Source organism: Nannospalax galili, unplaced genomic scaffold (assembly GCF_000622305.1).
Source record: "Nannospalax galili isolate Female #2095 unplaced genomic scaffold, S.galili_v1.0 scaffold100, whole genome shotgun sequence".
NCBI classification, from domain to species: domain Eukaryota; kingdom Metazoa; phylum Chordata; class Mammalia; order Rodentia; family Spalacidae; genus Nannospalax; species Nannospalax galili.
In genome coordinates this window covers 6318141-6345473 of record NW_008352891.1, presented here as the reverse complement: position 1 = coordinate 6345473, position 27333 = coordinate 6318141, and the positions used below count along the sequence as shown (strand labels likewise).

Genomic DNA, 27333 nt, shown 5'->3' with positions numbered 1-27333 from the left:
ATCCTAGAAAATAGATAATTCACTGAAAATCAACCTACTGCCAGACATGGTAGCGCATACCTTTAATCCCAGCACTTGGGGCAGGGGCAGGGGAATGAATCTGTTTTGTGAGATGGAAGCCAGTCTGGTCTACATAGAGGTTCCAGGCCAGCTATGCCTATAAAGAAACCCTGTCTCAAAAAAAGTTAATCTACTGTTAAGATGACACATTGAGGGGCTGGAGAGATGGCTCAGCAGTTAAGAATACTGGTTATTCTTGCAGAAGACCCGGGTTTGAATCCCAGCACCCACATGGCAGCTAACTTGTCTGTAACTCCAGTCCCAGGGGATCCAGTAGCCTCTTCTGACTGTGGGCATTGCACAACACGGGTGCGCTTACCTACATGCAGGCAATACACACATACACATAAAATTTAAAAAAGGACACATTAGCACATTTTAATATAAAAACAACATTTATATATTGCCCTTCAGAAAGCTGGATCAAGGCATTACTTCCTATTTCCTTCATAGTTCAATGCTGCAGAATGATCTAGAAAACAGACTCTGGAATTGGTTTGCTTCCACTTGATTGCAGAGTTCAAGACTTCTCAGAGGTCAACACAGAGTCAAAAACGGTGGCTAAGACTTTACAGATAGCTTGGGCCTGTTCCTGCATTGTGAGAAGACAGTGAGAGCAGAGTTTTTACATCTCCCATATTTTCCTGATCTCATGTTGCTTCCTCCACATACCAGCACCTGCTAAGCCAGTAAGCTCCCTTGAGATGGGCAAACAGTAAAAGGGCCAATCCAGGAAAGAGGACAACCCAAAAGTGGAAAGAATCTCTGACCCAGCCCAGGTGAGAGCCACCCAATAGGAATAGTTCCCAGCCTCTCTGACTGCTGATCTAGGGCCTTCTGGGACTAGTCATTCTAAGGACAGACAGCATTAGGAACATTTCCTGGGTCTTTGAAAGGTGGGAGTCACAGCCAAGATAACGAGATCTCACCAGGCTGTTGCACTGATAAACCCACAGGCTGTATTCTTCATTGTTTGCATCTGTGGTCTTGACAGCCAGCAAGCTCTTTCCAGCTCCCAGGCCGTCGTCATAACACACCATCCGGATAATTAAATACAGGGCATGCCTATGCAAAACATCCTGCAGAAATCACAACACCTTCAGAAAGCTGTTTTCATTGTCAGGACACACATTTTCCTATACAGAATGCATTGTGAGGGTCTAAACAGCAGATCCATGGGTCTGGGAGAAAGCAGTACAGTTTCTCAGCTCAAGGGACACTGGAATGTCAAATTATGAGGCAACTTCCTTTCAGGATCACAGCTTCCTGTTTAAACCCCAGGAAAATAGGAACAGGATGGTCTAAACTGTGCTCACTGCTACCTGACTTCCAGGGCACCAGCTGCTTTTAAATGACCTGAGGTCCCAAAGTGAAATGTACCAGGAACCTATATGTACATAGGACATACAAAAGAAGGCCCTGTTCATTCTAAGGACTGGGCCATGCTTAAAACCAGTGGCCAGCCAGCTACTCTGGAAACAGGAAACCTAACTCCAAGTGAGCACTTAAAAGCTAGGTGGGATTCCTTATTTTCTAAAGCATACATCATGAGTGCTATTACTTACATACTGATCTGATGTCGATACTTTTATGCCATACTTGGACACTCCCATAATAAATTCTTCCTCCAGAGGAACAAAAGGCAATTTTCCATCTTGCTTTAAAGTAAAAATTATGTGATATACATTAAAGATTATATACATTAAATTTATATGATCATCTTAAGTTTGATTAGTTGCTTCTAGTATCTGGTTGTCAGAGTCTACAACCCTTTAGAGAATGTGGGGTACACATGAGCCCAGCCTCCAAAATGAAGAAATATTTTCCTCTAAATTTAGATCAATCTACTTCTGTGTATTGTCCTGTCCTTTTGTCTTGGTGGAAACCGTAATTCAAAACTGAGATACCTGCCACAGATCCTGATGGAATAAAGGTCTTCACAGGGGGAATAAAGGTCTTCATTTAGATTTTAAAATACTCAAAGCTTTTACTAGTGTCAGGACCCAGGGTGATCAGGAAGCTAGGTTGCAGGAACAGTTTTTCTTCATGGTCATTTTCCATCCTACCCAGATACACCTACAAACTGCTGATGCGTTAACTCAGCTCACAGAAATGTCAGTATTATGAGCAGTTCAGAAACGAAATGGTGAGCAACACATAACACGTTTTTCCCTAGCAGATTAGCTAGTCTCATCTACATCAGAATGCTGCCTAATTTGTCTTCTCGTAAGACAGACATTACTAAGTGGTCAACAGGTATTCCATATTATCAGTGTGGAACAATGAATTACAGTGAGTAAGCCATATCCAAATGCTTCAGTTCTTGGCCTTCCCAGTGTTATAGGAACCTCCTGCCAATCACGTCTCACAGGTTGAAGGCAATTACAAGAATCACCACCACGCCTAGCAAGTAATGGCATTTTAATGAGCAAAAATTCACTGGTGGTGAGAGTAATTTAGTCATCCTTACAGGAACGAAGATAGCACTAATATAATTCTGAACATCTCTCTACGTAACAGTATTTGTCACTTATACTTCATTTGAAAGACTATAAAACGCAAAGATAACAGGCATTGTCAACAAATGGCAAAGTAGATCCACTAATTTCCCTCAGTAATAATAACTTTACTTTCATAAAAATATTTAGTACTCCAAGTCTCCATGACTTAAGATTGTACCTTCTTTTTTTGGTCTTTCTGAGACCAGGTCTCCCTGTAGCCCCAGCTGTCTTGGAATTCACTATGTAGACCAGGCTAGCCTTGAATTCACAGAGATCCACCTACCTCTGCCTCCCGAGTACACCACTATGCCCAGCACTTGAGATTATATCTTCTTAAGAAGTACCATGAAGTCTTTTGGTTCACTGACTTCTACCTTAGGTAAATGTATAGTTCTTGAAATTCTATTTTCTGCACTATACAGCTTTATCTTAATTCTCATTCTTAATTTTCCTACATGATGCTTTAAAAAAATATTCCTGACCTGGGTACATTTTTGAAACCCCCCTCACCTCAAATCTTGTTGGAAATGGGGTATAACTAGATATCTTAGGTCTACATCACTATGAAATTTTAAATCAGTGAAACTAGATCAGTGGTAAAGTTTTGACAGGTTGTTTTAGGGGGAAAAAAAAACTACAGAATGTAAGCAGTCAACAGAATCAGTTCCTCAGTTAACCAAGGACACCAGTCAGCCCCATAAAGTAAAAAGTCCTATACCTTCTTCCCATGTGGCTCCTCCTGGGTACCTTGTGTGCTCTATGGTGCCAGAGCAATTTCAGGAAGAAATATAGGCTTCAGCAAAGATGGTTAGGAGAGTGCCCTCCAGTGGACCCAAGAGTAACATCTTTCTTCAAGGCCATGTGTTTAGCATAACAACCAGAGGCTTTAAACTGAAATTTTCTTTTTTTCATTTACCTGGGCAACATCTATATAATTTATCAGGTCTAGTGGTCCTTCAAGACTTTTTCCCTCAGACAGCTTCAGTTTCTCAATGGCACCAACATACTTTATTCGAAATTCTGCACAGGTATCTAAATTATTGTTGCTTTGTCCTAAAGGTGAAAAGAAAAATTATAATAGACTTAAAATGTCTGTTTTATAAGATATTTTCAGTCCCTTCTCAAATAAAACAAAACCCTGTCACTAAAATATAATCTTAACAAGTTTTTGTTTTGTTTTTGAGAAAAGGTTTCACTATGCTGCCCTGGCTTATCCTGGAACTTGCTATGTAGATAGGGCTGGCTTCAAAGTCATAGAGATCTGCCTGCTTTTGCCTCCTGAGTGCTGGGAGGCATGTGCCCCACCATAACAGAATTTTTAGTTACAAGGTGTAAAATTAATTTTTTTAAAGTTTTTATGAGACAGGGTCTCCCTGTAGCCCCAGTTGACCTGGAACTCTGAATGGAGACCAGGATAGCCCTATCTGACAAGAGATCATCAGCTTGCCTCTGCCTTTGTCAGGATTAAAGGTGTGTACCACCATGCCTGGCTTTAAATGCAAAATTTCTTCAAGTAATGGAAAAGGATTTAAAATTTCATTAACCTTTTCCTTCAGTGACTCACAGTGTACCAAATGTATAAAGGTCACCAAGTAGCAAGAATAAATACTGATAACCTTCATTTCAAAACAATTTTTTTTTTGTCTCTTTGAGACAGGGTCTCCCTGTAGTCTCAGCTGACCTGAACTCACTATGTAGACCAGGCTGGCCTTGAATTCACAAAGATCCACTTCCCTCTGCCTCCCAAGTGCTAGGACTAAAGGTGTGCACCACCACACCCGGCCCAAAACAACAATTTTTTTTAATGTTTTATTATTTTTTAAATTTTATGTTTATGTGTGTATTGCTTGCGTGTAGGTAAGTGTACCCATGTCATGCAATGCCTGCGGAAGACAGAAGAGGCTGTCGGATCCCCTGGAACTGGAGTTACAGACAGTTGTTAGCTGCCATGTGGGTGCTGGGATTCAAACCCGGGTCTTCTGCAAGAACAACCAGTGTTCTTAACTGCTGAGCCATCTCTCCAGCCTCTCAACAATTTTTAAAACATTAACTAGATAATGATTGGTCTCTTCATAATGCATAATTATATTTCTTATTTTGGAAGGTATTCCCTGATTCAGGACGTTTGTTCCTCTATCATTCAGCCAGAAAGACCAACTTAAAAAATAAATATAGCCAGGGCTGGGCGTGGTGGCACAGACCTTTAGTCCCAGCACTTGGGAGGCAGAGGCAGGCAGATCTCTGTCTCTGTGAGTTCAAGGCCAGCCTGATACATAGTGAGTACCAGGCCAGCTGGTGCTACAGGGAGATCCTGTCTCCAAAGAAATAAATAAAAGAAATGTAGCCAGATAGAAGGTCCCTTAACAGATGACCACAGGTTAAAGAACTGTGTGCAATAAAATCTAACCAATACAGAGATAATCACAAACTACTGATGATACCTGCCATGCTAAGAAAACACAGTGCAGTTACTTTCAGGCTGTGTTTATATACGAGAATGATGCCAACATTTTAGTATTTTAAAGAATTCTGGAGGTAAAGATAGTGGATTTTGCTGGGCATGGTGGCGCATGCTTTTAATCCCAGCACTTGGGAGTTCCAGGTCAACCTGGTCTACATAGTGAGTTCCCAGCACTTGGGAGGCAGAGGCGGATCTCTGAGTTCGAGGTCAACCTAGTCTACTTAGTGAGTTCCAGGTCAGCTGGGGCTAAAGGAGACCCTGTCTCAAAAAAAAAAGTGGATTTTATGTGATAGCATTCTCTTTGGATTGACTAGTCTATGATTATGATCCTACTTTAGATTTTTAAAGTATATGTAGGGGCTGGAGAGATGGCTCAGCGGTTAAGAGCACTGGCTGCTCTTCCAGGGGCACTGCACAACATGGGTGCACTTACATAAAGGCAAAACACTCATACACATAAAAATAAATTTTAAAAATGAATGTAGTATATTTCTAATTACTCAATAAGTATTTATGGAGCTTGGGCTAGGAGTCACCTTTGGATTTCTAAAGAGCCACAAATTAAAAGTGATTGCATAACTGCATGGGTCTGTGCACAGGTCCAGGTTTCCTGTCTTCCTGCTGGTCATCTATGCAAGTATATCTAAAAGTAGCCCTCAAGGTAAATTGCTTCTTAACCCTTTTATCACTAACACATTTGTCCTGTTCCTATAAACATTAAGTCCAACATAATTCAGTCTCTGGTACCTTCTTTATTTTTTCTTTCCTTTTTTTTTTTTTTTTTTTTTTCGGTCTTTTTGAGACAGGATCTCCCTGTAGCACCAGCTGGCTGGCCTGAACTCACAGAGATCTGCTGGCCTCTGCCTCCCGAGTGCTGAGTCTAAAGGCATGGGCCATCACACCCAGCTTCTGCTACCCTATTTCTTAAAAACCTATTTTGAAACTGCTAAGTTATCGCCACAGGATGCTTTCAAATGCTTGGATCCACTAAGAACTGTTCCGAAGTGCCCTATGGCACTCTCCAACCACACTGCACCTTCAACTCATGTTTCACCATGACATTTTAGTCCATTTCTGAACTGATCAGAAGTGGCAGAGGAGAAAGCAAAAGGAAGCACAGGAGACCTTGCTATGCCACACAAACCAGGAGTGCAAAGCATTAGTCTCTAAGTGACCCAGCCCTTCCACATACCTGAGCTTTTGGTGGAGTCTGTGTCAAGGCTGGCAACAGTGCTGGATCGCGAAAGACCCCCAAGGCTAGAGTCCACAGACTGAGAAAAAACATAGTAAGATTCATCTTCTCTGATGTAAACATGTGAATTACATATTAAGTTGAACTGACACACAAAATCTGGCCAATTATTTAGGCAGATTGATTGTAACAGATTGTTTTAAAGACATTTTCTACAGCAGACTTTAAATACCATGTAACACGGGTCTAGAGAAATGGTTTAGCAGTTTGGTGCCCAGCACCCACATGGTGGCTTACAGCCACATGTAACTTCAGTTCCAGAAGATCCCATGCCCTCTTCTGGCCTTCGCAGGCATTGCATGACATGGGTGCATTTACATACATGCAGGCAAAACACTCATATACATAAAATAAATTTAAAAGCATTTTTTTTTTGAACCAGGGTCTCCCTGTAGCCCCAGCTGGCCTGGGAATCACTATGTAGGCCAGGCTTGCCTTGAACTTACAGAGATCCACATGCCTCTGCCTCCTGAGTGCTGGGATTAAAGGCGTGTGCCACCATATTTTAAAACCACTTAACACATACCCTTGCAACCATGAAATACTGGATACATGTAACAACATCTTCAGTCTAAGGCTAAGCCATTAACTCTATTTTCTTACACTTGCCTTATACTTGAGAGTCTTTGGGAAAAGCTCCCCATTGCTTTTCTGTTATTTCCATGGTACCTCAAAAGAACCCTGGGCAGAAAAGCAGCCAAGAAGCAATGTCCTTAATCTGATAAATAAGGAAAGACCAGGCCACCTCAAGTTTCAGGGTCTCAAATCCAAGTCTTCTAAATCCTGATCCAGCCCTCCTGCAATTATTCCCATAGTAACTGGTCACAACAAGAGCAGGCTTACCAGCAGACAACATGACTATTAATGTAAACAGACCAAAAAAACTGGTAGGCCCAAATTTTTAAAAATCATATAATTTGTTACACAGAACTTTATCTTCAATGTCCTTAATTTCCTTAGAAATAACATTCTGTGAAAACTCCAAGATTCATAAGGTTTGTTTTGTATAAATCCATGAGTACTTTCTGATAACATTCAAAAACTCTCTGGTAAATGGGGCCTAACCAATCTCTCTATGAAGGAACTGTTGTTATAACCACAGCAACTTAGAATCTGAGAGATCAAGTTCAGTTCCCAGGACCCACACTGGCTTACAACTGCCTGTAACTCCAGCTCCAGGGGATCCAATGCCACCTTCTGGTCTCCACTGGCAGTTGCGTTCACATTCATATACCCACTCCACACACACACATACACACATAATTGAAAATAAATTTTAAATAAAAAATATTTCAAGCCAAGCATGTTGGCTCATGCCTATAATTCCAGCACTTGAGATGTGAGAATTGAACTTCTGGGTCATCCTCTGCTACACAGAGTTAGAGGTCAGCCTGAGCTATGAGATCCTGTCTACCTGACAACTTAATTTTGATCCCTGAAATCCACATGGTTCTCCCAGGACAGAACCAATTCCCGCCAGTTGTTCTGTGACCTCCACATCTGCCCAAATACATAAAATAAATGTAAAAATGTTTTAATGTTAAATCAATGTGTTCTGATGTGACCATTCATAACTTGTGTCCTAGCTAGTTCACTAGATTTAAGAATTTAGGAAATTATCCAAACAATAAAATTAAAGCAAACACAGAATGAATCTCTGGTGCAGAAAAGCAGCGTAAACACTCCAGGACCTGAGAGTACACTTCGTGCAGTGCCTGCCTCAGTGCTCCACAGTCTGTTCTGAACCCCATTCTCTTACCTTGCTCTTTGTACTGATTTCACTGCTTTGGGAACTGCTACTACTGTGTCGTTTCTTGCCTTTTCGAAACATTTTTCTGCATAGCTTGATCTGAAGGTGACGCCCTGGAGGAACAAATGTTAGTTTCAGTGCTACCAAGAAAAGCAACCTCCAATCTCATTAGGGACAGCAGGGAAAAAAAAAAAAAGACAAAAACCCACCAGCTCCTTCCAGTACTGTGCGTTATACATTATTCTTTTCTTTTTTATTAAAAAATTTTTGAGACAGAATCTTACAAGCCAGGCTGGTCTTGAACTCAATATATAAGCCAGGAAGACCTTGAACTCCTAATCTCCTGTTTCCACCTCTAGAGAGCTGAGATGTCAGGCATATACTACCATACCCTCTTCCCCACCCCTTGAGACAGAATCTTGCTGTGTGGCCCAGCCTAGCCTTAATCTCATGCTTCTCTTGCCAGATCTTTCCTAGTGCTAGGATGGCAGGCATGCACCACTGTGCCTGGTGATATGTATGTTTTTCTTGTAGTGAAATGCCTTTAAGTAAAATCTAACATAAAAGCCAGCTCCTCACCTCCCTGTTCCAGTAAGACCAGGCAAGGGGCTTAAGGAAGGTGGGGTACAGTCTGCAGTTTCTAAATGAGGGAATCTTGACCTAACTTTCAAGCCAGAATTTAAGAATAATATATTTTTACAAAAAACTGATTTCTACAGAGGGAATATCATGGTTACAATAAAACCAAACACTTTTTAAATATTTTGTTATTTTTATTTTATGTGTATTCATGTATTGCCTGCATGTAGGTAAGTGCACCTGTGTCGTGCAATGCCCACGGAGGACAGAAGAGGCTGTAGGATCTTCTGGAACTGGAGTTATGGACAGCTGTTAGCTGCCATGTGGGTACAGGGGCTCAAACCCAGGTCTTCTCAAAGAACAGCCACTGTTCTTAACCACTGAGCCATCTCTCCAGACCCTTTAAGATTTTTAAAAATTATTTTTATGTATATGAATGTTGTTGGCATGTGTGTAAGTGCACCCATGTTGTGCAATGCTTGCAGAGGTCAAAAGAAGGTACTGGATTCCCCTGGAACTAGAGTTATGGATGGTTGTGGGCCACTATGTGGGTGCTGGGAACCAAATCCCAGTCCTCTGCAAGAACAGCCAGTGCTCTTAACTTCTGAGCCATCTCTCAGCACAGCTCCCCCACCCTTTTGAGACATGGTCTCACTATGTATCCCTGGGTGCCCTGGAACTTGTTATGTAGACCACGCTGAACTTGAACTCAGGGTTCCACCAGCTTCTGCCTTCTGGGTGTTGGATTAGAGACCTGCACCACCACTGGCTAGAACCACTTTTATTGTTCTCCAAGGTTCCATACAGAACAGCCTGCACAGCAGCTGACATGCTTAGTCCTTTCCAGAGGAACAGTGGACCTAGTAAAGGACCTAATGAAGGTTCTAGTGAAGTGAACAACAGCAGCAACCCACAGTTACATAGGGATAGTGGATAAAAGTCCTGAACAAACTAAGCCTCCGTTTGTATTTGTAGAACCCACTATTGGTCCAGTTTCTAGGCCACTTGCCATGCCAGCCTGAGCTCAAGCTTTTTGGTAAGCCTGGCCACCCAGTTTCCTTCTCAATGTTTGCTTTATTTGTAGGGCAGCAAAAGGATCTGACTCATTCACTTGGTCCTGAGTAGTCAGCAAACACTTAGGTACTGGGGATTCATCAGCACAAAAACAAAGCTCTTAATCTGAGGGGGTTGGCTTTTAGTAGGAGTGGATGGAGCAACAAGAAAAACACAAAGCATTACTGGACAAGAATCATTCCTATGAGGAAAACTAAAGGAAGAGAGAAAAAATGATCAGAGGACACTCCCAGGCCTAGCTTGGGTTGTGCACCTTGCACACCTACCCAACCTGGCGAGTTCCCCAGAACCTTGTGTCTCCCATACTCCCAGGCCTAGCTCAGGTTACACACCTTACATACTGGTGCAGTCTGCTAAGTGTCGCTCTTACTCCTCATCAAAGAACCTTCTTTTTGCAACAAATGGGAAATGATTACAGAGATCCACAACTATTCAAAATGCAGGGAACGAGTGACCATGGGGTGCCCAGCTCCAATTGACATATCTATAATGCAATCCCTACACCTAAGGCTCAGCGAACATCATAGTAGAGGGGCTGGAAAGATTGTTGTGAGCCATAGGACCAGGACACCTGCAGCTAGTCTTCTAGACATGACAGGGAAGCTGCACCCATGAAATCTCAATATGGTTGCCTGCACAAAATCTACATACTGACAACACAAGTTGATATGCTATCCTAGTTACTTTCCACTGCTGTGAAGAAACACTAACCAAAACTAACTTGGAGAGAAAAGGGTTTATTTCATCTCATACTTCCAAGGCAGAGTCTATCTTTGAGGAAGTCAGACAGGAAACTGGAGGCAAAAACTGAAGCACAGACCATGCAAGAATGCTGCTTACTGGCTTGCTTCCCCTGGCTTGCTCAGTTACTTTTCATTTTCTTTTTTTTAAATATTTTATTTTATTTATTATTCTTATTTTATGTGTATGAATGTTATGCCTGCATGTAAGTAAGTGCACCCGAGTCGTGCAATGCCCGCAGAGGGCAAAAGAGGCTGTTGGATCCCTTGGAACTGGAGTTATAGACAGTCGTTAGCTGTCATGTGGGTGCTGGGATTCAAACCCAGGTCTTCTGTAAGAACAGTCAATGTTCTTAACCACTGAGCCATCTCTCCAGCCCACTTTTCATTTTCTTTTTTAGATTATTTTTAAACATATGTTTAAGTGTGTGTAGTCTGTGTGCAGGTGCTATATGTGTCTGTAGAGTCCAGAAGACAGTGTGTGATCCCTTGGAGCTAGAGTTATAGGTGGTTGTGAGCACCTGACATGGGTGCTAGGAATTCTCTGGAAGGGAATTGTGTTCCTGGAAGAGCAGTACACCACTGAGCCATCTCTCAAGCCCTCAGTTACTTTTCTTATACAGTCCAGACCCATCTGCCTAGGGATGACACCACCCACAGTGGGCTGGACCCTACTGCATCAATTACCAATTAAGAAAATGCCTTACATAGTCACAAGCCAATCCAATGGAAGCAATTCCTCAACTGAAGGTCTCTCTCCCCGGTATTTCTGGTTTGTTAATTTGACAAAAACTAAGCAGCACATATGCCAATGCAGATGGGGGGGAAGCGTCACAAGGGCTGCAGGCAATCAAAGGCCACTGAGAGAGGGAGAAGCCATTTCTCCAAGAATGAGCTCCCTGATAGTTTATCTAATCCCAGTGGTCAGCCTTAAACACAAGTACATATTGATGGATAAAGTAGCCTATGGATGAATCCAGTTGATCAGGAGAAAGCACCAGAACATGGATAAAACTCCATCGGAATAGAGGAACACATGGGACAGATTCCCTTCCCGGCAGGGAAAATGTCTGCCCTGACCTAGGGCCTTTTTAAGGGGGAGGCTTCTGGGGAGTGCAGAAGGCAAGAAGTTTTTTTTTTTAAAGTTGAGGGGGGTGAAGCGGGATAGTGGGACTGTTAAAACCTGCCTTCTTTAGAGATCAAAGGGGAAGCCTGCTGTGTTGGCCAAACAGTGGAGAAAAGTCCATTCTCTTGACTTCAAAGACCAGGAGCTTGAGAAGTCCCTGAGACCCTGTTGGTGAGGGGGTGGGGCTATCTGAACCTTAACATATATGAGCAACACTAAATGGACTCAGTAGGGGTGTGTGTGTGTGTGTGTGTGTATACACGTTAACAATATTTAAAGATGAGGAGGTCATGAATTTGAGAGAGTAGGGGCACAGGAGTAGTTGGAGAGGGGAGAGGAAGGGTCGGAAATGATTTACAGTACTCATATATGAAATTCTACAAAAAATTAAAAATTAAAAAGTGATCAGAGAAAGAGGCAGAATTAAACATGCTGTGGAGAAACATGTTGCAAGTGTAGAGCAGCAAGCATAAGGTCTCCAGAAAACACACTGGCACAATAGCAGCAAGGCCAGAGTGGCTAGAGCAGGAGCAGAAGCAGAAAGAGTGACCAAAGGCCCTGCAGGCCACAAAGAAGTCTGGTCTGAGTGTAACAATCTATAGAGGCTTTTCAAAAGCAGTCAACGGACATGATCAGATTTTTGCTTTTTAAACTAACTGTATGAGATGAGAAAAAAAGAGGAAGAGGTTTTTTTGGCTTCTGTGCCTGCAGCAAAGGCTGCTTTTGTTGATGGAGAGATGGCAGAGATGGCTTTTGTTGATAAAGAGCCTTATTCCCTGGTCTGCACAAAACTGAGTTAACCTAGCAGTTCAAAGTACCATGTTAGTCTATGACAGTTAAAAGTGCTGGTATATAACATACTTAAGCACATTATATTCAAGTGCAGACTTTCCTCAGTAACTGCAGAGGATTGGTTTCATGACCAAGACAAAAATCTTCAGATGCTCACAGTATTTATATATAACCTATACACACCCTCCCATATACTTTTAAATATTTTATTATTTTTATTTTATGTGTATGAGTATGTTGCCTGAGTGTATGTGAATGCACCCGTGTTGTTCAGTGCCCATGGAGGTCAGAAGAGGGTGTCAGATCCCCTGTAACTGGCGTTACAGATGGTTGTTAGCCACCATGTGGTTGCTGGGAACTCAACTGGGGTTCTCTGCAAAAGCAGTCAGTGTTGAGCCATCTCTCCAGTCCCCAACTTTAAATCATTTCTAGATTACTTAGTATATCTAGGCAAGCATTCTCCACTAACCTAATCCTTGTTATATCTAATGTAAGTACTATGGAAATAGATGTTTTAATGCATTATTTAGAGAAAAATAGTAAGAAAAAAGTATCCACCTTTTCAGGATAATGGAATTTTGTTTTTATAACACACACACACACACAATCTGGGAGATGTGGAGAGCTGATATGTATAAATACAAATTATATATGTTAATTCTATAACAAGTTTACTTAAAAATAAGATCAGATTCTATTGTTAGTAGAATCCTGAAGCATATCCACAAATCCTCAAAAAAAAAAAAAAAGGTTTTGAAGCCTTTGCAACTCTTGAGTCTTGCTTTCTAGTGTCAATCAAGGAGCTTGGGGGAAATTTTTATTAGTCTTTGATAGCTACTGCCATTCTAGATTCTATTTGTTCTTAAGCAAATTATTCTTGCATCTAAATTATTCATGCGTAAAAATGACACTGAGGATTACTGTCAGTTGGATGTTGCAGAGGCTTATCACATGTAAAACTCCCCAGATCATCTTCCCTTCAGATCCACTCCTCCCTCTTTTCTCCCACTCAAGCAATTATACTATTGATGGTAGAAATCAGAAAATCAGTCCCTGTTTTCCTTCAGTCTCCACATCCAATTAAGCACCAAGATCTCAAATTGTTCTGGAGAGCTCTCTAACCCAGCTCTGTAAGGAGCCCTACATCCTTGCTAAAGGACTGGCCTGCATGGCTATTCTTTTTTAAAAATGTTTTATTCATGAGCCAGGTATGGTGGTATACACCTGGGAGGCAGAGGCAGGCAGATCTCTGAGTTCAGGGCCAGCCTGTTCTACATAGTTCCAGGTCAGCTGGGGCTACTGGGAGACCCTGTCTCAAAAAGACCAAAAACGAACAAAAAACATTTTATTTATTTTCATTTTATATGTATGAGTGTATTGCCTGCATGTATGTAAGTGCACCTGTGTTGCGCAATGCCCTCAGAGGCCAGAAGAGAGCACTGGATTCCCCTGGAACTGGATTTACTGATGGTTGTTAGCCACCATGTAGGTTCTGGGAATGGAACCTCTGATGGTCTGCAAGAGCAGTCAGTACTCTTAACCGCTGAGCCATTATTCCAGCCCTGCATAGCTATTCTTTTAGCATGAAGGTAGTGAATCCTCAGTGTACACAATTTGACATACACATACTTAAGGAACCCACAAAAGATACTTTGTGGATAAGGGTTTCTATACATTTTTTGCCTTTTTTTTTTTTTTTTCTTTTTTCTGAGACAGGGTCTCCCTATAGCTCCAGCTGACCTGTAACTTGCTATGTAGACCTGGCTGATCTTGATTGAGATCTATGGAGCAAGAGTTCCAGGTTAGTGTGGACAGGGAGACCCTGTCTCCAAATAAATGAATACTTATTTATGAGTGTGTGTGTGTGTGTGTGTGTGTGTGTGTGTGTGCGCGCACGCGCGCATGGGATCCCCCTGGAGCTACAAACACTTGTGAGCAGTTGGGCATGAGTGCTGGGAACTGAAGTCAGGTCTTCCACAAAGGCAACATACTCTTAACCGCTGAGCCATCTCTCCAGCCCACAGTAGATAGGGGCCTGTACAACAGGATTCCTTGCTGCTCTAAAACTGCCCCTACATTTCAGCTGAAATGATGACAACAATTGCTTTCAAACATACATCAGCGATCACTATTAACCTGCCTGACAGCTGTAGTAAGTTAAAGCCTTTCAGCAGGGCAGGCTCCTCCACTACCCACTCCTCTCAAGCTCATCTCCCACAACCCGCTACACACTTAGTTCATCTCTCAGGAATGCAAAGCTACCCTGGTTCTCAGCAGCACTAAGCTCCGTGTCCTCATGCTTTGCTCCAACTTTTCTTTGCATCCAATGCTCTTTATCTTTTGGCTACTTCTCACCTCTCAGGACTCATTTTAGGCCTCTTCTAAAAAAGCCTTTCTTAAACTTCCAGGTTGGACTAAATTGAGACCCTCAGCCTTGAGTGTACATCTGATCACAGTACTAAAATACGCTATGGTCTACTTAAAACTATCTCACTCCCTCAACTAGTCAAGGCGGGGCTGGGGGTATTAGCGCGAAGCACAGCTGTGGAGCGGTGGAGGACACCCATACAAGAACCTGAGAATTGCCTTGCGAGGTGACAGCCAAATAACTCCTAGTTTACTGAGTATCCAAGAGTGTCACACGTCACACTAAGTGCTAAGAAAACCGCTAGCCCTAACCTTGCCCAGCAGTTCCTCCCCAAGGAGCGCCCAGCTGAGTTCTCAGGAGGTGGTGGCCAAACCTCCAAGAGATCAGTGACTTGCCCATAGTCACGAGGCTAACTTTGGGACCCAGACAAGAGCGGGATTCCAAAGGTCTTTGCAGACTTGTGACTCGCATGCGTGAGTCACGGGTGCGAAGGATGCCACTGTAACAACCCTTATCCTAGAGCAGCAGGGACTGCAATCAGAGGGAGGCCTTCGGGGCGCTCAGCCTCCGGCGGTGGACCAGCCTCCATCCCCGCCCGTTCGCCAGGTTCCCGCGCTGGGCGTTACAGGAACGCAGGTCCCTCCGGGACTCCGCACCAGGGGATCCCTCCGGAATCCGGCCATTCAGCCCGTGCCTCCGCCTAGGACACTTGGGGGCAAGAGCAGGCTCCCGGGGACCCCACCCATCCGTCCCGGCCGCCAGCCCTGCGTTCCCGCCCGCGAGCCCGGCTCGGCTGGGGCGAGGCCCCCGTTCTCACCTCGCCGCCTCGGGATGGTCGCCGGAGCCGCCGGCGCCTCGCCCGCAGTGGGGGCGTCCAGCTACCAACGGCCGGGCAGCTACTCCACTTCTAAGTCCAGAGCCAGCTTTTCCAGCTCGCCTGCCTTCGCCCGCTTGGCCACGCCCTAGCTAGGCGCAGGCGCAGTCCTTAGGACTCGCTCCCCTCCAGCTCTAGGGGCCCCGTTCTGTGACCGGAAGTTGAAGGGAGGAGCCTAGCGCCGTGAGCAGCGGCGTGTCGGAAGTTCTGTCTTTGTGGATGAGGCTTTTCCGTCATTCGTTCCCTGTGGCTGTGCGTTCAATTTAGGAAGACGGCGGGAACTCTTCCTCATCCACGCGCCTCCCTAGACTGCCGGGATGTCTGCGATTCCTGCAGAAGAGAGCGACCAGCTGCTGATCCGACCACTGTAAGGGACCAGCTAGAGGGAGCGAAGCCCCAGGATGTGTGCGGACCGAGAAGGGGTCGCGGAGGAGGCAGGCCTTGTCGCCTCTCCAGCTAGCCTCGGCAGCCTGCCCTCGTCCGCAGCTCAGCCCCAGGGGCTTTGGAGAGCTATTGATCTCAAGGGGCCTGCTAGGTCGAATGCGGTTTTTGCTTTTCCTTCGGTCTCAGGGGAGGGTGTATTGCTGTTGAAAAAAGTTATTTCGGGCCACTGGCTCTTTCATATGGAAGAGATGCCAATTAGCATCAATCTGGATCTCTCACTTCAGGGTAAGCCTGAGAGACCTTGAGATCATGGGCAGAGCATTCCTTTAATCCCAGCACTCCGGAGGCAGAGATAAGTGCATCTCTGAGTTCGAGGCCAGCCTGGTTTACATAGTTTCAGGCCACTTAGGGCTACTTCGTGAGATTGTTTCAGAACACAAAAATCATAGACTGCACAGTAAATGACAACCAGTTAAAGTGGGAAGTGCTCTGCTCATTTGACAAGAGCAAAAGTAGGCCTTGTGCTTAGTGCCAAGATATGTGCTGAGTATGAAGAAGGGAACTGTGACGTGTGAGCTAAGTCCTAAAAAACGAGTAGGAATTGAAGACAGCGTAAGGGCCGGTGTTCCGAGTGGAGGAGGTAGCATGCGGAAACATGAGAGTGGTTCTCAGTTCATGGCCAGTTTCCTCCAGTTGTGGCTGACAGGTTAGCAGAAGAATTGGGGCAGGGGTAAGGACCTTAATATGTGTGCATATTAACGTGTCTATCATATCAAGTGATTTGAAGCAAGTGTATAATGTAGTAGAAATTATATGGTAGTGGCTCCTTAGTGTAGCAGATGGATTAAATGATGGGAATATCTACTAGGATAGAACTGAAATAATCCAAGTCTGAGTGAGGAAAGCCTATCACTAGTGAAGTGAGGGGTAATAAGTTAGAAAGAACTGGGTTTGAGGAGTTCAGAAACAAAGTCTTTAGGATTTTGTAACTAGTCAGATGTTACCTGAAGAGATACACAGGCAGAGAGAGTTTCAGATTCCTTGTTGGGCAGCTAGTAAAGGGCATACAGAAGGCCAGGCAGGTCTGAAATAAATTTGGTTTGCTTTTGTAGAAGTTATAAGGCTGTGATTCACATACCATACAATATTTAAAGTGTATGATTCAGTGGGGTTTTGTTTTCTTTGGGATTTTTTTGTTGTTTTGACATAGGATCTTGCTGTGTAACTCAGGCTACACATGGAACTCATGACAATTCTCCTGCCTCAGCCTCCTCAGTGCTGGGATTATGAGAGTGTACTACCATGATCAGCTTCAGTTGTTTTAGTATATTTTCAAAACTGTGCAACCATTATCAAAACTATAGTACCTAAATCCAGAACATTTTCATTTCTCTTTTTAAAAAAATTATGTTACGGGGCTGGAGAGATGGCTTAGCAGTTAAGAACACTGGCTGTTCTTGCAGAGGACCAGGGTTCGAATCCCAGCACCCACAAGGGAAGCTAACAAGTGTTCTTAACTCCAGTTCCAGGGGATCTGAGAGCCTCTTCTGTCCTCCACTGGCATTGCAGGACATGGGTGCACTTACCTACGTGCAGGCAATACATGCATACACATAAAAAAAAATAAAATTTTTTAAAAATTATAAGGTACATTTCTTTCTCCCCAACCTCCCCAGCTGTAGGCAACTCCAATCTGTTTTCCTTCTCTATAGGGTTGCCTTTTCTGGATTTTCACACAAATAGAACCCTATAGTATAAGCCTTTTGTGCCTGACTGCTCTGACTTAGCACAGTATTTCTAACGCTCATAATTTTGGAGTTTTTAATTCATTTGGCAAACATTTCTTTTAATTTTTTTATTTTATATTTATGTATCTGTGTATTATACCTACATGTATGCAAGTCCACCGTGTGTTCAATGCTCTGGAGGACAAAAGAGGGCTGGAGTTATAGATGGTTGTTAGCCACTGCCATGTGGTTGCTGGGAATCGAACCCTGGTCCTCTACAAGAGCAGCCAGTGCTCTTAATCACTGAACCATCTCTCCAGCCCCTTGGCAACATTTCTTAAGATTTACCACATGTCTATCTTGCCATGGACAAGATAGACAAGTTCCAATAAAGCTCCCATTTAAGAAAAAAGTCTCCCATTTTAATACGAGAAATGAACCACAAATAGAATAACTTCGTGTAGTTGTGTTGTGCTACAGTGATATTGGAGTGTGGGATTGTGGCATGCTAAAAAGGATAAATTAGAGGAGGTAATCAAGGGAAGGTTCCGAGAAGGGGACATTTGTACTGAGACCCAGATGCTCTGAAGGAGCCAGTTGTGTCAGTAGCTAAGAGCAGATTATTCCAGGAAGAAAGCAGGAGCAGAGGCTCATGAAAACTAGCTTGGCAGATATCCCAGGAAAGAGACTTAAATGTCAGATATATATATATATTAGAGGTCTAGAATGCAGAATAGCCTGGATTTGTAGGTCATCAGCATGTCAGATGTGAAGTTGGGAAGAGACCCAGGAGAGGACCCTTGGGATATTAGCTTCCAGCAGGTAGAAAGAACCTACACAGCTGAATGGAAGAAACTGTAAAGGAAAGCCAACAGGATGAGAATTGAGGTATTTTAATTTGGGGATGAAAAAGGCTATAGCATGTTTCAATTCTGTGGTAGAGAGTGGGTAGCCAGGAGAGTGTTCATGCATGATACAGCAGTGTTCAAATCCAGGAAGACAGACTGTGGGATCATAGTGGGAAGATTGTTCTGTACTTACAGGAGAAATGGAAGGAGATCCACCTGCCTCTGCCTCCCAAGCGCTGGAATTAAAGGCGTGTGCCACCACACCCAGCTAAAATCAGAATCTTTTTTTTTTAAACATTTTTTTAATTTACTATTTTATTTATTTATTTATTTATTTATTTATTTATTTTTTTGTCTTTTTGAGACAGGGTTTCCCTGTAGCCCCAGCTGTCCTGGAACTCACTATGTAGACCAGGGTGGCCTTGAACTCACAGACATCGCCTGGCTCTGCCTCCCAAGTGCTGGGATTAAAGGTGTGCTCCACCACGCCCAGCTTAAAATAAGAATCTTAAAAAAAAATTTATTGTGTACATGTGTGTGTTGAGTGTGGGAGCATACCCATGCAACAGCATGCAAGTGGAGGTCAGAAGACATCTTTGGGGAACTTGGATGACTTTTACCAGCTGAGCCATATCTCAAGGACAAGACTGCTTTTTTAAATGTGAATGGTGGCTCATATCTGAAGTGAAAGAGATAAAGGATTGGAAAACTTAGGAAAGAGGACAAAGTGAAATAGTAGCTATGGAAACTTATAAGTTCCTGAATGCTTATTTTTGAGACAGGGTCTGGGTAGCCCAGATTGGCTTCTTAACTTGCTATGTAGCTAAAGAGGACCTTGAACTTATTTTTTTATTTATTTTTATTTTATGTGTATGAATGTTTTGCCTGCATGTAAGTGTACCTGTGTATGCAGTGCCCTCAGAGACCAGAAGAGAACATTGGATCCCCTGGAACTGGAATTACTGAGAGTTATTAGCTGCCACATGGTGCTGGGAACCAAACCCTGATCCTCCACAAGAGCAGCCACTGCTCTTAACTGCTGAGCCATCTCTCCATCCCTGACCTTGAAATTAATCTATCTATCTAGCTATCTGTCTAGCTATCATCTGTCTACCTACCTCCCTATCTATTTGAGACAGGGTGTCACTGTGCAGCCCTGGCTGGTCTGGAACTCTCTGTGTAGACCAAGGTCCAGCCCCGACCTTGAAATTTATCTAGCTAGCTAGCTAGCTAGCTATCTACCTACCTATCTATTTGAGACAGGGTGTCACTGTGCAGCCCTGGCTGGCCTTGAACTCAGATCTGCCTGCCTGGCATCCCTGAACTTTTAATTCTTCTTTTACCTCCCAAGTTCTGGGATTACAGGTAAGCACTACCACACAGGTCAGTTGTGAGGAAGAAGCCCAGTGTGAGTAGATCCATTTCATGTCTCTTTCCTACTAGCTGAGTTCCCTGAGGTCTGGTCACTGTGTTAGACACATCTCTGCCTTGGTTGATTAGTACCATGCTTATGAGTACTAGGTGAATTATGAACTAGATTTTTTTGGGAAAAGTATCAAAGAAGCTTAGGGATTTAATAACTGTGATGTTTAGCTTAAGGTGTGCCTTGTATTGAATGTAAATCATGGCAGTTTTATAAACTTTAATTAGCAAGGTAAAAGGGGAAAGAAAAACAATATGAATAAGATAAGTTGAAATTTAGGCTACTTGGCATATGTTATGATCTTAAAAACAATTTTTGTTTGTTTTTTATTTTGTTTATTTTATGTGTATGAGCGTTTTTTACCTCTGTTATGTAAATGCATCTATGTTGTGCAATGTCCATGGAGGCCAGAAGGTGTCAGATCCCCTGGAACTGGAGTTATGGATGGTTGTTAGCTTCCATGTTTGAAGTGTAGTAACTTCAAATTGAAATGGTTGTTCTAAAAGTATTACAAACTGCTAGTTTACATTTTAGACATCATAACTTAATCATGAAATTCAGATCAAATTCAACCTTTGGGTTTCTTGGGTATGTATCACTTTCCATTTTAATAACTTTGAAATCTTTCAACTCCTCGGGATTGCTCTTTGCCCTTTCCTACATTGGTACTGTTCTCTATTTTATTTATTTTTTTATTTTTATTTTTATTTTTTTTTTGAGACAGGGTCTCCCTGTAGCTCCAGCTGGCCTGGAACTCATAGAAATCCGGCTGCCTCTGCCTCCCTGTCCCTAGTACGGGGATTAAAGCCACCACATCCGGCTTTCTCTCTTCTCTTTAAAACTGTGTGGAACTAATCTCAGAAATTTTACGTGAGGACTCTCAACACTTGAGGTGCAGTTTGAGTTGTGGAAAGTTTGACTTTATTGGGCTGAATGTTTTTCAGACATAGGGTAAGACGGTCTTACTCTATAGTCCGGTCTATGCTTGAACGTTTCTCCTGCTTTAGCCTCTCCTGAGATTATAGGTATGTGCCACCATACCCAGCTTTAGGCTCAATTTGTATTGGTCTTTAATAATTTTATTTCTCCCTTTGGATGTCTGCAGTGGTGCTGGGCAAGAAGTAGGAAGATCATGTATTATTCTGGAATTCAAAGGAAGAAAAATAATGGTAATTATTATTATAGTTTTTACTATTCTTATTTGGTACTGAAAATTGAACTTAGGTCTTGTGCATGCTGAATAACTGTTCTACAATGAATTATATCCCTACCTTGGGTAACTGTTATTTTTATAGTCAAGAAAATAGTGTAACTGATTATTTAAGTTGTGTGTGTGTGCGTGTGTGTGTGTGTGTATGTGTGTGTGTGTGTGTGTGTGTGTGTGTGTTTTCCTGCATGAGTTATGTACATGCATTCAGGAGCCTATGGAGGCCAAAGCTCTATGGATTCATATGCGCAACTGCCCTGTTAAGTCCAGAAAAGAGTTTCCTTGTATTCATCTGCCACCTCTGGCTCTTACAATCTTTTCACCCCCTCTTCCACACTCATTTCTGTACCTTGGGAGGAGAGGGTGTGATATGTGTACCATTTAAGGCTGAACACTGCAGTTTTTCATATTCTACATGTTGACCAGTTGTGGGTCTCTTTGTAAATTGCCATTGTCTGCAAGAAGAAACTTCTCTGGTAAGAGTGAAGAGGTGCACCAATCTATGGGTATAATAATAAGTCATTAGGAGTAGATTTAATATTATGTCCATTTAGCAAAGTAATAGTAGTTTCTCCTTTATGGCCTGTGACCTGTCTAGCTCAGGTTCTTGGTCCTGATAACAGTGCCAGGTATGGGCTCCATCTTGTAAATCAGTTCTTAAATCCAATCAGAACGTGGTCACTTACTCCCTTAACATTCATGCCACTGTTGTACTAGTCAGTGACTAATCTTTAAGAATATGTTCTGTAGTGCCTTTCCTAACTGGAGAAGTGGTTGCTTTTAGTAATCTATGAACTTGTAAAATACCTGTCATCTTCTGATATCAGAATTCTTGAGAAAGAGCTCATTTTTAGAATAGCAAAATGCCTGTATTTTATCTTATGACCCTAAATGTGAAATATTTTAAATTTATAGAAATTTGGAATTCTTAATGGGACATTTGCCACAATTCATGTAAATTATATTCCAAGTGCTAGTATATGGGATTCATCTTGAGCATATGGGTGAGAGATCCATTTTCTTGTGTTTGCTACATGAATTTTAATAAAATGTATAGGAGGCTGTGATCTTTATTTTCGTCCTTCAGCTGGACTGTGGGATCCACCCTGGCCTAGAAGGAATGGATGCTCTTCCTTATATCGATTTGATTGACCCAGCTGAGATTGACCTTCTCTTAATTAGTCAGTAAGTTTTTCCGCTAATAACAATACTACTTTTCAAGGCGTTTTACTATGAAGATTGTTCTTTGCCAGATTTTTCATTTTTGTAATACTTACTCTGTGTGTGTGTGTGTGTGTGTGTGTGTGTGTGTAGTAAGCATGTGGAGGTCAGAGGACACCTTGTGGGAGGTAGTTCTCTCCTTTTACCATGTTGATCCTGGGGTTGAATGCAGGTCATTAGTCCTAGTGGCTGAGCTATCTCACTGACCAGATTTTTGTTGTAGGTTTTTTGTTTGTTTAGGAAATATACTGCAAATATCTAAGTCTAAACCAACACTGTTTTGTTATCACAGGCTAGAGAATTTACTAGGAAACACATATGTCTGCATGTGAGTCAGTGAGTGAGTGGGAAGAAGATGGTATATACTGTGAATCATCGTCAGATGGGAAACTGAGAAACCCTTTTCCTGGGTGTCTCCTTGGCCTCACTCTCTGTAGTCCGATTCCTCAATATGAATTTCACTTAAGGTGGGCATGGTGGTACATGCCTATAATCTCAACACTTTGGAGGCTAAGGCAGGAGGGCTACTATGAGTTAGAGCCCAGCGCAGTCTACATAGCAAGACTCTGTCTTGGAAAAAGCTTCTTTTGTAGATATCACTGTCTTAATTCCTTTTCTGTTGCTGTGATAAAACACTGTGACCAAGGAAACTTATAAAAGGAAGACCTTATTTGAGCTTACAGTTCCAGAAGGATCAGAGTCCATCATGTGGGGATGCATGGCAGACTGGAAATCTGGCATGGTTTAAGAACTTTCTAAGCCCACCCCCAGTGACATGCTTCCTTCAGCGAGGCCACACCTTCTAATACTTATCAAAACAGCACCACAAACTGGGGGGAAAAATGTCCAAATACTTGGAGCCTATGGGGGACATTCTCATTCAAACCACCATAATCAACATTTTAATTTTATTCCACTAAATTGTTATTATTCTGACTGCCACATGTAGATTTGGTTCATTTATTCCACCTCTAATTAATTACTGATAGAAGATTTTGCTGTTTAGAAATAAGGCTGGCAAGATGACTCAGAGGATAAGGGCACTTGCCACCAAGCCTGATGACCTGAGTTTGATCCCTGGAATCCACATGGATAAAAGGAGAGAACTGACTCCACAAATTGTCCTCTGACCTTTACATGTGTGCTGTTGCACACTTGTACCTACACATACACACAGACGTGCGCGCACGCGCGTGCAGTCATGCACACAAGTAAACAAATGTAATAAAAAATTTTTGAACGTTTTCAAAGTCTTTACCTGTACTAGAGCTTTGTGTGTCATTCTTTCCTCTGTACATACCTACTCTTGGTTTTCTGAAATTGTCTGTATGTAGTTGTGTAGTTCATTGACTAAGAATTTGATGCGTGTAGTACCTGCTGGCCATTATTTGAAGTGCTAACACAGTCCTGTTTCTTTGTAAGTTTCCATTTGGATCACTGTGGAGCTTTGCCCTGGTTTCTCCAGAAGACAAGTTTCAAAGGAAGAACATTCATGACTCATGCCACAAAAGCGATTTATAGATGGCTTCTTTCAGACTATGTCAAAGTTAGGTAAGTTGCTGTATTAGGTTCATATGCTCTACCCAGTATATACAGTTCAAGATAGTAAACCTTGTGTTTCAAAAAAGGCACAGTCTTTTCTTTTACAAGGATGGCTATGATCATGTTATTAGTAATAAGCCACACAATGACTTTGTGTGTCAGCACCTTATTGACTTTAGTCTTTTTTTTTTCTTTTTTTTTTTTTTGGTCTTTTTGCAGCAAGGTCTCCCTGTAAGCCCCAGCTGTCCTGGAACTCACTGTGTATACCAGGCTGGCCTTGAACTCACAGAGATCCGCCTGCTTCTGCCTTCCAAGTGCTGGGACTACAGGCGTGCGCCACCACGCCCGGCTAATTATTTTTATATTTTTATGTGTATACGTGTATTGCCTGCATGTAGGTAAGTGCACCCGTGTCGTGCAATGCCCACGGAGGACAGAAGAGGCTATCGGATCCCCTGGAACTGGAGTTACGGACAGGTGTTCGCTGCCATGTGGGTGATGGGATTTGAACCCGGGTCTTCTGAAAGAACAGTGTTCTTAACTGCTGAGCCATCTCTCCAGCCCCCTTGACTTTAGTCTTTATATAGTTTTTATATCCTTTTAAATCTGTTTTATGTGGTATGATAGAAGTGCTCTGTAAGTAACATTTCATTTCATAATTTTATTAAAGTTTATGACTTTAAGCAGTGATATGTACTGAATTCTTACTTTTGATAATTAGTCTGACCAGAGAAAATTCCTGGGGTTTTTTTTTTTTTTTTTTTTTTTTTTTTTTTTTGGTCTTTTTGAGTCAGGGTCTCCAGCCTAGAACTCACTGTGTAGACCGGGCTGGCCTGGAACTCAGAGATGCGCCTACCTCTGCCTCCTGAGTGCTGGGATCTAAGGTGTGCATCACCATGCCCAGGGATTGCCTTAAATGAAGCTGTTCCCTGAGGAAATTTGTACCAGTTGTAAGAGAAACATCCACTCTTCTATCAGAAAGTGTAGAACATTTGTACAGTACAAAGTATTAACCTTGAAAGGTTGGCTTTAATTCAGAGGTGGCTAAAATGCCATTTGTTACTCTCCATATGTAAATACAGTGGAATGGAAAAATTAGTAATGCTTGTTAACACTTAATGTATATCACTTGTCAGGCACAGTTCTCAGTGTCAGTATATACAAACTCCTCTGATCCTCACACCAACTCATGATGTAGGCTCCGTTACACATCCCATTTTTTAAAAAATATTTTACTTATTATTTTTATTTTATGTGTCTGGGAGTATTGCCTGCATGTAGGTAAGTGCACCTGTGCTGTGCAATGCCCAAGGAGGACAGAAGAGGCTATCAGATCCCCTGGAACTGGAGTTATGGACAGTTTTAGCTTCTATGTGGGTGCTGGGATTCAAACCCGGGTCTTCTGCAAGACCAGTCAGTGTTCTTAACCTCTGAGCCATCTCTCTAGCCCCCTATACATCTTATTTTACAGATGATAAAACTGAGACACACAGAATAATTATAAATAGTTATTCAAAATAAATAATTTTGCCTCAATCATAGTACGAGACGTGAACCCAACCAATATGATTCCAGAGTCTGTGCTTTTAATTGCCTACTCTCTTGTAACCATACCTTCAGTGTCTCCTTTTTTTTTTTTTTTAAGTACATTTATATAATTTTCAAATGATAAGTTATACTCAACTTTTAGAGAAGTCTTTTCTCAGGTCAGCATGAGTATCTCTGCTTTGTGTGTGCGTGTGTGTGTGTGTGTGTGTGTGTGTGTGTGTGTGTATGAATATGTTATTCTCAGGAATGCTGGAGAGGAAGAAAAAATTTAAAGAGTGTTTTGTGCCAGGTGTGGTGGTACATGCCTTTAATCCCAGCACTCAGGAGGCAGGGGCAGGCGGAGCTCTGAGTTCAAGGCCAGCCTGGTCTACATACACAGTGAATTCCAGGCCAGTGGGGGCTACAGGGAGACCCTGTCTCAAAAAGATCACACACAAAAAAGTGCTTTGTATAGCTGCTCTGGCAGCACAGACCTGTGATTGAAGCTCCTCAAGAGGCTCATATAAGAAAGCTGCAAGTTCAAGGTTAGCCTGAGCAACTTAGTGAGACCCTGTCTCAAAAAAAGTACTGCGAATGTTGCTCTGTGGCACAGCACTTACCTGGCATTCATGGCCCCCAAGTTCAATCCCCAATTACTTTAAAAAAAAATAGAAAGAGTACCTTGTCTTAATTTACTGAGATTTACTTAGAGTACTTTGAATTCACTTTGCTTACAGTTAAGCTTTGCAGCTATGCATACATTTCTATTACAGTTATAGAAATGCCTGAGATAACTTAAGTCCATATACTGGAAAGGTTATGTTTTGTTTTCAGTATAGGGAGTGAACACAGGGCCTTGTGTATTGTAGGCAAATTCTTCAGCCCTGAGCTGTATCCTCACCCTGTATACTGTGGTTTTAACAAGTAGTTTCATCCATATGTTATTATTTGTTGCTTTGCATTCAAAGTCTTTTAAAAAATATGTCTTAGCCGGGCGTGGTAGTGCACGCCTTTAATCCCAGCACTCGGGAGGCAGAGGCAGGCGGATCTCTGTGAGTTCTAGGCCAGCCTGGTCTACATAGTGAGTTCCAGGACAGCTGGGGCTACAGGGAGACCCTGTCTCAAAAAGACCCCCCCCCAAAAAAAAATGTCTTACACTGATTTCTTGTTTTGTTATCTTTTAAAATTTAGTAACATATCAGCAGATGACATGCTATACACTGAGACAGATCTTGAAGAAAGCATGGACAAGATTGAAACGATCAACTTCCATGAAGTTAAGGAAGTTGCAGGAATCAAATTTTGGTGTTACCATGCAGGCCACGTCCTGGGAGCCGCCATGTTTATGATTGAGATTGCGGGTGTGAAGGTACTCTTGGGCCTTTTCCCCACTAAAAAAATCAGGGCAGAGCTTTATACCAGGAAGTGGTATTAAAAAGTCCCAAAGATTTACAAAATGTTAAAACACTGAAACACAAGCTAAAACTAAGTCGGTGCTATTTTCTTGAAATGGAGATTCCCCCTGCCATGATAATACAGAGCAAAGTAAGCATCTCCAAGAGCAAGCTCCCCAACACACAGCAGAACTGATCTCTGCAGTGTCCTTCAGAAAATCAGGTTAAATGAGCCATATTTCTGGCTGCTGCTTTTTAAATCATGGGCTCAGTGTGCAAAGTGTCTCTGGAGACCCTTTCTGTATCAGCATTCCCTTCTTAGTCTACTGATAATGTAGGTTATCCTTGTGAAGTGATTCTAAGATACACTATTCCTGTGAATTAGATCAAGTCATTGAAACACAGGGTATTTTAGTGATTTAAGTTACATATTTTTTAATTATATACAACCATTGAATCTAAATTTCATCAGGTGTATGCCAT

At 42.4% G+C, this 27333-nt stretch overlaps 2 protein-coding genes across 3 annotated transcripts in view; one reads left to right on the top strand and one right to left on the bottom strand.

Annotated features, from left to right (window-relative positions):
- Window positions 1-433: 433 nt before the first annotated feature.
- Itgb1bp1 (integrin subunit beta 1 binding protein 1) lies at window positions 434-15676 on the bottom strand. Its single transcript, XM_008850134.3, has 7 exons — window positions 15521-15676; window positions 8034-8137; window positions 6215-6293; window positions 3478-3614; window positions 1626-1718; window positions 990-1139; window positions 434-652 (listed from the first exon to the last, which is right to left on the bottom strand). Exons 2-7 carry the CDS (start codon window positions 8103-8105, stop codon window positions 581-583), a joined length of 603 nt encoding a protein of 200 aa, XP_008848356.1. The 5' UTR covers window positions 8106-8137; window positions 15521-15676; the 3' UTR covers window positions 434-580.
- Window positions 15677-15756: 80 nt separating this feature from the next.
- Cpsf3 (cleavage and polyadenylation specific factor 3) overlaps window positions 15757-27333 on the top strand; it is a 37593-nt gene continuing 26016 nt past the window's right edge. The window contains exons 1-5 of one of the 2 annotated variants that reach the window (XM_008850133.3): window positions 15757-15944; window positions 21065-21128; window positions 22254-22351; window positions 23810-23938; window positions 26648-26825. In XM_008850133.3, the coding sequence (XP_008848355.1) occupies window positions 15895-15944; window positions 21065-21128; window positions 22254-22351; window positions 23810-23938; window positions 26648-26825 (519 nt within the window). In that variant the 5' untranslated portion in view covers window positions 15757-15894. Of the gene's footprint in view, window positions 15945-21064; window positions 21129-22253; window positions 22352-23809; window positions 23939-26647; window positions 26826-27333 lie in introns of those variants that run through there. The other variant, XM_017802487.2, reaches the window with a different exon arrangement.

Excerpts from the sequence above, each read along its gene's own strand:
- Itgb1bp1 (XM_008850134.3), bottom strand. The coding sequence starts at position 8,105 with ATGTTTCGAAAAGGCAAGAAACGACACAGTAGTAGCAGTTCCCAAAGC. Across the intron at positions 6,294-8,033 it reads AAATCAGTACAAAGAGCAAG|TCTGTGGACTCTAGCCTTGG; the intron begins GTAAGAGAATGG and ends GTTTTTTCTCAG. Across the intron at positions 653-989 it reads TTTATCAGTGCAACAGCCTG|GAACAGGCCCAAGCTATCTG; the intron begins GTGAGATCTCGT and ends CTCACAATGCAG.